Here is a 10,071-nt window from a genome sequence, read left to right as displayed (position 1 = left end):
ACCAAGGTATCAATCGAGTAGGAGTATCAAGACAAGTCATCAATGTACCTACGCAAAAACAAACAAACTTGCACCCAACGCTATAAAGGGGTGTTGCCAATCCCTTCACGGTTAATTGCAAGGTGAGAACTGAAGATGGAAAGTGCAACAAAGTAAAAGTGTAGAGCTGAAAATATGATGTGAAGTAGACCCGGGGGCCATAGTGTTCACTAGAGGCTTCTCTCATGATAGCAAGTATTACGGTGGGTGAACGAATTACTGTCGAGCAATTGATAGAACCGCGCAAAGTCATGATGATATCTAAGGCAATGATCATACATATAGGCATCATGTCCGAGACAAGTAGACCGATACTGTCTGCATCTACTACTATTACTCCACACATCGACCACTATCCAGCATGCATCTAGTGTATTGAGTTCATAACAAACAGAGTAACGCCTTAAGCAAGATGACATGATGCAGAGGGATAAATTCATGCAATAGATATAAACCCCATCTTTTTACCCTTGATGGCAACAACACGATGCGTGCCTCACTACCCCTTATGTCACTGGGTGAGGACACCGCACGGTATGAACCCAAAACCAAGCACTTCTCCCATTGCAAGAATTATAGATCAAGTTGGCCAAACGAAACCCACAACTCGAAGAGAATTACAAGGATACAAAATCATGCATATAAGAGATCAGAGGAGACTCAAATAAAATTCATAGATAATCTGATCATAAATCCACAATTCATCGTATATCGACAAACACACCGCAAAAGAAGATTACATCGTATAGATCTCCATGAAGATCATGGAGAACTTTGTATTGAAGATCCAAGAGAGAGAAGAAGCCATCTAGCTACTAGCTATGGACCCGAAGGTCTGTGGTGAACTACTCACGCATCATCGGAGAGGCAATGGTGTTGATGAAGAAGCCCTCCGTGTCCGAATCCCCCCTCCGGCAGGGCACCAGAACGTGCCCCAGATGGGATCTTGTGGAGACAGAAGCTTGCAGCGGCGGAAAAGTATTTTCGTTGCTCTCTCTGGCAGTTTTGGATTTTAGGGAATTTATAGGCGGAAGAAGTAGGGCAAAGGAGCCACGGGGGGCCCACAAGCCTGGTAGGCGCCCCCAGGTCGCGGCTAGGGGGCTTGTGGCCTCCCCCGGGGTCCTTTTCCTTGGTTCTCAAGTTCCTTGCGTATCTTCTGTTACGGAAAAAATCATTCCGAAGGTTTTATTCCGTTTGGACTCCGTTTAATATTCTTCTTTGAAAAGGGTCAAAAACACGAAAAAATAGGAACTGGCACTTGGCACTGAGTTAATAGGTTAGTCCCAAAAAAGATATAAAATAACATAATCATGCATACAAAACATCCAAAGTTGACAAGATAATAGCTTGGAACCATAAAAAATTATAGATACGTTGGAGACGTATCATAGAGTTCCATTGTATGAGTATTAATAAGAGTGAATTCCAGTTTTTACCCCTTGTTTTGACATTTTTGACACTAATTACCCCATTTAGCAGGGTTTCATACGTTTTACCCCATTTTAACAAATGTGTTGTCACAATTTACCCCGTTCAAAATTTTACAAGTGTTCTGACCGATAGGTCCCAATTGTACGGTCCAGCTGGCATATGCCACATCGGCGGATTTTTTCTGATGGTTTTTCTACATGCCGAACCGCATCGCCCTTAATTCTCCTAACCGTTCAGGCTCGATATGATCACACCAGAGCAGCTTGGGGAATATATACCGACTCTCTACCAGTCAATATATTCGCTACTTGACTAGGTATTTAGATATGTATGTGCACCAAAGTTAGTGAAGTAGTATATTTATACACCTATTTTAATCTATCCACATAATAATGCATACTTTGGGTCCTACATGACAATATTGTAGAAAAACATACATGATTATATTAGTAACAATTTCTACAATTTCTCCTACAATTTATTCAATGAGATCATGACATGCTTATGAAGTACAATCATCTCATCACCGTACTTCTTCGAACCGGAAACAAAGAGCCTACACCTATCAAATATGCATCTTGGACTGAAAGAAAATCTAGCCATAAAAACCTAACCACCCGGGTTGAGTAGAAGAGGATGGAGCCATGCACGGGAGGGGAGAAGATTCTCGTATTGGCTCCGACGATTGCCAGCAGCCATAACTTGAAGCTTTTATTGCCGCTCGTCCCCTACCTCGTCCTTCCCCTCCTAACAAATGAGGCAGTGATTTTTGACCAAACTATGGCAGGATTGTGTGTGTGTGATTGGAATGCGAGCGATGCGTGTCGTGAACGATGGAGGATAGTGTGGTGCAGCGCGACCTGGGCAACTTTAGCCATCCGGCAAGCTGCTTTGTTGCAATCATATCGAGCCTGACCGGTCAGGAGAAGGCAGACGATGTGGTTCGGTGTGCAGAAAAACCATGAGAAAAAACCCCACTGATGTGACATGCTAGTCGGACCTTACAATTGAGATCCATTGGTCAAAACGCTCATAAATTTTTAAACAGGGTAAATTATGGCAACACTTTTGCTAAATGGGGTAAAAATGGATGAAATCCCGTTAAATGGGGTAAGTAGTGTCAAAAATGTCAAAATAGGGGGTAAAAACCAGAATTCACTCTATTAATAACTAAAGTCAACAAACCAGCGTCGTTGCAATAGCGTTGACCAGGGAGCCTCGAATGGGACAGGCGAGGATTAGTAACACTTTCTTAATGGTGTATGTTACCTCACACATGTTAGCGGCAATGGGGTTGTGGATGCATGTGGTTAGGGGGACGTGATTACCTATCAGTTTAAAGGAGTCGTAATCTTCCTTATTGGCAGAGGGTTGTGAATCCTTTATCGCCAGGAGGGTGTGAATCATTATTTGTAATGGGGTCGTATAATACATATAGGTTCTTTAGAGAGGGGAACCGACACAAAGGATGAAAACCTCGGATCTTAGATCCGACCACACATCTTGGACGTGCAAGATTAGAGACCTGGCAAAAGGGCTAAGTTAATCGCTCGTGGGTAAAGTAGCGCACCTCCATAGAGTCTAATGAATTGTGGCTTGTCACTACATAATCTGGGAAAGATCCGCGAACATGATAGGGAAGGAGTCTATTAGAGATTCTAGCAACCTGTGAAGTTTGATAGCTAAATGTTTCAAGTAAAACTTGACGCAACAGATATTTTCCAAAATCATTGCTAAGATCTATTTGGAATCAGTAGTAGCTATAGTGCATCTCCACTCACGATATCTATGAACTTGTTGAGTACCTTATGTACTCATCCGTTGTATTCTAAATCCTCTCTAGACTCTAAATATTCGTAGGATATGCCAAATGACCCTAATGTTGCCGGAGAATACTTCTACGAGAAACCAGACCTTTTCGAAGGAGTCGACTACATCATCGCCAATGGAGCCAACATCGGAGGAGAAGTGCCAGAGCTACAATGACAGGAGTAATGTAGACTTAGTAGTTACAGCCAGACTGATCATGTGGGACATGGTCTGAACTCAGTAAGCGATTGCAGGATCAATAGTGGTACCCCGCATATTGGTACCAATAGTTTGAATCGTTTGAACATTGGATCTTTGTTTGAATAAAATGTTGTAATATAATGATGGTTTGGACCCGCTATGTTTCCGTTTTATACTCTGAGGGATATAAGGTTCGTGAGACGGTGTCTTATGGACGTTATATCAACGACATGTATACTACACGATTCAGTGGTATGCTGGGTCACCGCAACGAGACATCTTCCAGGACCTTCTGCCCCCGTTCCCCCTGTCACACCAACGCGCGTGCCAACTTCACGCAACCCTAACGTCGCACGTCGTTGCCCTCGTGCGCCCTCCCCCCTATCTGGGAAGTCTGACCGAACATATAAAGAGGAAGTGTGGGTCCAACTTCTAAAAGCTTATGTGATTTTCTCGTGCTCGTGGGAAGGATATGCTCTTGTGTGGCATAGTATACTCATTAATTTCGATTTAACAAGCTAGCTTTCAAGATCTTCTGTTCGTGCCACACCAATGCATCTACCAACTTCAGGCAACCCGAATGGACGCTCAGTGACTGACACCCGGGACCCGATGTGTCGTGTCCCACCTCCCATCAATAACCCACTGAGTTCCACCGGTACAAAACAACATACATCTTTCACTTCGAGCCATCCACTCGAGCACACTCGTTGGCCTTTGTCCTCGTGTGCCATACCTCATGCTCGGGTTTTCCGACTGGGCATAGAGGGAGGAGATGTGGGGCCGGTTTCTAGAAGCTCTATGTAATTTTCTCGTGCTCGTGAGAAGGATATCGTCTCGAGTGGCATACTCATTAATTTTGGTTTAACGAGTCAACTTTCGGAACCTTTCGTTACTGCCACACCAACACACATGCCAACTTCACGCAACCCTAACATTGTCCATCATTTCCCTCCCTCATGTCCGGGTTGTCCGACCGGACATATAAGGAGGAAGTGTGGGTCCAACTTCTACAAACTTCAAATATGTGATTTGCTCATGCCGGTGGAAATGATGTGCTCTCGTGTGGCATAGTATACTCATTAATTATGATGTCAGCTTCCAGGGCCTTCCGTTCATGCTACACCAACGCACCCCCAATTGCACGCGACCCGAGTGGATGTTCAGTGAGTGACACCCAGGCCCCATTGTGTCATGTCCCACATGTCATCAACAACCCACCGAATTCTAGCGAAACATAACACATTTTTTCGCTTTGAGCCAGCTAGTAGAACACACTCATCGGGTGTTGTCCTCGCGTGCCATCCCTCGTGTCCGGGTTGTCTGCCGAACATAGAAAGAGGAGGTGTGGGGTCGGTTTCTAGAAGCTCTAAATATGTACTTTTCTCGTGCTCTAGGGAAGGATATCCTCATGAGTGGCATACTCATTAATTTCAATTTAACGAGTCAACTTTCCGGACCTTCCAGAACCTTCCGTTACTGCCACACCAACGCACCCGCCAATTTCACGCAGCCCGAATGGACTCTGAGTGTCTGACACCTAGGACCCGCTGTGTCGTGCCCCACCAGTCATCAACAGCCCACCGAATTCCACCTGTACGTAACAACACGCAGCGTTTTGCTTTGAGCCAGCCATCAGAGCACACACCTCGGCCCTTTTAAGTCCTCCTGTTCGACACACGCCCACGACGGCCAGGAGAAAGAGAGGGAGAGAGAGAGGGAGAGCTTGACCCTGGAAGGCTGGAGGTGGGAGAGTGTCTGCCAGCCCTCCATCGAGTCCCCGCGATTCCTCCTGCCGCCGCCAGAACTCGATCGTGAGCTCTTCTCCCACCCTTTTCCTTTTCGCAGCGGGGTGATTATTTCCTGTTTGGGGGAAGAAAAAAACCCCCGCCCATTTCTTGTTTCTCAGTCCGATACGCTGTCCGTGGTGCCGCCGTGTAGCCAAAAATCCTGGATGAATTAGGAGCTAAGTTTAATCTGCCCCTTTGCCCCCGGAAGGAGTCAGGCCTATGCTGGATCTTGCGGCGCAGGTGTGATTTCTGATGTTCCAGGCGATGTAATTTTGGCCCGGAGATTTATGCCTCGTGCCGCAACCCTGGGCGCGTGCTCGGCTGTACGAATTGGATGATTGGTGTGTTGGGTAAATGGGTGCTATTCGGTAGTTATTTGTTTGCGTAGCGTCGGTGAGTGCTTCTGAGCATCGCCAACAGTTCCTGTAAAAAAACTCCCCCTAAATATGGTTTTGCAGGTATCCATATAATATAGTAGGAGAGGTTGACATGTGAGCTGCAGTTCCGTAATAATCTTCCCCTAAAAATGGTATTTGGTGGCGGTGCGGCGGCGACGGCGGACAGCGGATCACGGTGGTTGGCAGGGGCGGGGCGCGGGTGGGCAGTGTGACGACGACGGTCAGCAACGATGGTCTGCGGCGGGCGGGCGGTGTGACTGCGATGGTCGGTGTCGGCAGCGGTGGCCTGGGGTGGCGGCGCGGTGGATTCCAGTTGCGGCTTGCCGATGTGACTGTTTTATGTGAATGTTTAGGGGAAGAGCCATCTCCCCCTAGATGGAGGGGGAGTTGGGACTGTTGGAGCACTTTTTTTTTTTTGGCTCAACTCCCCCTAAACCGGATTTTTTTACGGGAAAGAGTAACTATTGGTGATGCTCGACGATTACCCGCTTAAGCATTGAGTTCCAGTTTGCTGTCAATAACTGTGCTCCCTTACCTGAAGCGTGAAATACCATGACACTTGCTAGCACCAGTGGTAGTTCGTTACTACAGCACTGGCAAATCCCTGCAAATTTTATTGTTAGACCTGATTGCCTAATTCGGTGTAGTTCAGAGTACTGTATTTTAAGTGCTCCAGAGGTCGTTTTAATTGCTTTTGCGATTATTGCCGTTCCAGCCAGGAGACCGGAGTTGCATTTGCACAATGCTAGTATATTCAATCTCACATGATGTGCCAGTCGAGTGTGTTGAAGAGTACCTTATTGGATTATTTTTTAGGTGTTCCTGATGAAATTCAACCTCTTATCTATTTGTTCAGCAACATTGAGAAATATACAGCTGTGCAAATATACATTTCCGTCCGGGGCTTTAATAATTTCTCCAAATTTACTATGCAGGGTGATATTGAAGTGAAGACATGTGACGTCTCCTCTACGTTTTGTATGGTATTGACAAGAGGTACGGACACCTGGGTGATCTTTCTGGGAAAATGGAAAGCAGCAACCTACCTACTGGAAACATGATGCAAGGAACTCCTTATGGTAGTTTGAATGTACATGGTAACTCCATGCAAATGCATGCTTCAAGCTCAGGAAAACAGCTATTCAACCAGTCTCAGATGCTAGGGAGTTTTGCAATGCCTATCAACCGGGCTACAGAGCCTCATAACCATGGATTTCAATTTGGAGAACATGAAAAAAGGGATCACCACCACCACCACCAGCACAGTCATCACTCAAAGAACTCAATCAGTGATGAGGAGGAGCATGATATGACTGAGGATGTTACTGATACCCAGAATGGCAAAGGAAAGAAGGGTTCAGCATGGCATCGGATGAAGTGGACAGGTTCGATGGTTAAACTTTTGATTACCGCAGCATCTTACACAGGGGAGGATCCTGGGGCGGATCTAGGCGGAAGGAGGAACATTACAATAGTGCAGAAGAAGGGTAAATGGAAAGCAATATCAAAGGTCATGGGCGAAAGAGGCTGCAGTGTGTCACCACAACAGTGCGAGGATAAGTTCAATGACCTCAACAAGAGATATAAAAGGCTTACAGATATCCTTGGTCGTGGCACTGCTTGCTGTGTTGTGGAAAATCCAGCACTTCTTGATAGCATGCATAATCTTTCTGATAAGATGAAAGAAGATGCAAGGAAGATATTGAACTCTAAGCACTTATTCTATGAGCAGATGTGTTCCTATCATAACAACAACCGTGTGAATTTACCTGAAGATCCCGCACTTCAGCACTCACTACAGGTTGCTCTTAGATGTAAAGAGGAGCATGATCTGAGGAGGGATACAAGTGGAGATCTTGAAGAGGATGAGCAGAGTGCAGATTCTGATTACGAGGAGCATGATGAAGAGCGTCAAACAGTTCATACCAACTTGAGGGATTCTTCCATGAATAAAAGAATGTGTCATGCGGTGGATCATGGTGATGTGGGTTTTGTCACCTCAAGCTCAAACGGTGTTAGTGGGAGGTTCGATCCGCATGGCATCACATTGGATATGAACAATGCTTTTCCAGGTGGCGCCAACTTGTCTTTTGTGCAGAAGGACTTGACTTCACAACTAGTAGAGCTTCAGAAACATCGCTTGCAGATCCAAGAACAAAAACTGGAAGTGACAAAACAACGTCTCAAGTGGGAGAGATTTAGGATGAAGAAGGACAGGGAAATTGAAAGGCTGGCATTGGAGAATGAACAAAAGATGTTTCAGCATAAGCATTTGGAAATTCAGCTAAGAGACAAGGAGCTAGAGCTTGAGCTAAAAGGCAATGCAAATCATGCATGATAGTTGATTGATCAGAGTTTTGGTTTGCAATATGGTAAGCATGGAAGTTCTTGATATTCATCACTTTTGAATAGCTTCTGCTTGGTGCTATTGGCACTGTTTCATATTGATATAATCTGCACCTCGTATTTATGTTCCAAAGCACTGTCAGTATTTCACATTTTGTGGAGTATTACATGCACTGATCTCATGTTTTAGTTCATGTGATATTTGTGACGCGTGAGGTATCTTTTAGGATGTTCATTAAGGCTTTTAGATAAATAAGAGAAGTGTCAGTTAGACCATCAACTTGTGAATTATTTGCACAAACAATGTTTGAATGATTGCTGCCATGTACACAGTGGCGGAATCAGGCCTAGGGCACATGGGGCTATAGCCCTAGGTGTAATGATAATAGTCTTTGTAATACCTTCTTACAAAGTACAAAAAATCCCTAAAATACACCATTAAAGCTAATTTAGCTCTAGGCGTAATTGGTGATTTTTTTAAAAGAAAATGGAAGCTTTCATTACCCCTGTACTTGGCATCAAAGACGCATATAGCCCAAACCTTCTTACAGCATTTATCCGAAGATATAGCCAAATCAATGAAGTGTACTGACAGGTCACACTGAGAATTTAAGCACTAAGAAACCTAGTAGGAGCACACAGCCACCTATAGTGATTTTGCCCGGATTCAGTGTTCTTGTGCTATGCGGTGTCAATTTTGCACTTACATAGGGTTTCAATATCCAAATATTGTGGTTCAGCTTAAGTATGACTGTTCTTACTTCTGTCTGCAGTTGTTAGCTTCACACGGTTAGTCTCTCTGGGCTACCATTGTTTGTTCTATTGCATAGCACATGGTTTCAATTTATTAGGGTGTAAAGAATACCATTATTACAGAGAACTTACTCTAAGTTTAGTTTTGGACGCATGGCACTCCCAAGTCACAACCATAAGAAGTGTATTGGTCTATTACTTATTGCTTAGTTTTGCCTGGGCTTCGTTTGTTGGCATGTGCCTTGGTTATTGGTAGGCTATGAAGAGATACTACATAGCTACACAGGCAATGTTCTCGCATAACCAGTCTATTTTTTTTTATCAAATGATAGACCAGCTGTCTTTTATTTTTTATATTTTTTTGTTTGCTGGGGAGATTAGATCGGCTGTCGGCTGTCTGATCGTGGCTGACCACTAAATATAATACCTTTTTGGTAGGGAAGTCTAAATGTTAAATTTAAAGTGCTGCCTACTTTCCTTTAGGGTTTCCAGCAAATATAGTTTGTTATTGTTTGTCTGATATCACTCCTTCGGATTGTTTCAGGTCGAAGGTGTTTTTGCCAAGAGTATGGTTGATCAAGAAAGAACCCTCAAGACCGATTTGATGCATTATACTTGGTTTAGTGATCTTCTGATTGGCCGTCGTTGTTGTAACATCCTTTGTACTCCTGGGCTTGGTCTGTTCTGGGAACCTGAAATGATTTTCTTCTTTTTCTTGGAAGTCTTTTCTACATTCTAGCAAATGGGTGAACTTGTTCACTATAGATTAGTGCTAGAAGTCTGGTCAGAAGGGCATCCTGCTCAGCGTTGGTTGCCGTTGCAACTCTGTGCACATTGTTTGCCTTATGCAATTTGAGCTTATATTTGAAATCGACTTTGCGGTACAGTGTTTTTCTGTGTCAGCTCATGAAAGTTGCCTGTTCCTCGGGCATGGGAGTGATGTGACTAAGCATTGATAAGGTTGGTCATAGTGGGGAGTAAGTTAGACTATGTCATGCATATGACAGTAGTTTAAGTTACTACCTCTATAGTGCAAAATAACTTAGTACTAGTGTCGTATATGTGTTAATTTATTATCTTATAGACTCATCTTATCTTGGAAAGCGCTAACATATTATTTTACTTTAAACACATATCTCCTCATTAACTACATGTCACATAAATAATTTTGTCTTGAAAAGTGCTATGTTACTAGCTAAGTTACTCCCACTATGATCAACCTAAGCAACTGGTAACACGACGACGTCTGAGTGGTGTTAGAGTTGTAGCATGGTTTGCTAGTCAGCTTTGCCGTGTTTGCAGGT

The 10,071-nt window shown here is 44.1% G+C and overlaps 1 protein-coding gene across 1 annotated transcript; it reads left to right on the top strand.

Annotated features, from left to right (window-relative positions):
• The first annotated feature begins 5,127 nt into the window (after window positions 1-5,127).
• Window positions 5,128-9,651, top strand: LOC123447995. Its single transcript, XM_045124753.1, has 3 exons — window positions 5,128-5,294; window positions 6,604-8,040; window positions 9,312-9,651. Exon 2 carries the CDS (start codon window positions 6,696-6,698, stop codon window positions 8,004-8,006), a length of 1,311 nt encoding a protein of 436 aa, XP_044980688.1. The 5' UTR covers window positions 5,128-5,294; window positions 6,604-6,695; the 3' UTR covers window positions 8,007-8,040; window positions 9,312-9,651.
• Window positions 9,652-10,071: the final 420 nt, after the last annotated feature.

This window comes from Hordeum vulgare, chromosome 4H (genome assembly GCF_904849725.1).
Source record: "Hordeum vulgare subsp. vulgare chromosome 4H, MorexV3_pseudomolecules_assembly, whole genome shotgun sequence".
Lineage (NCBI taxonomy): Eukaryota > Viridiplantae > Streptophyta > Magnoliopsida > Poales > Poaceae > Hordeum > Hordeum vulgare.
The sequence above is the reverse complement of the archived record's forward strand: the minus strand, read 5'-3'. Positions and strand labels throughout refer to the sequence as shown.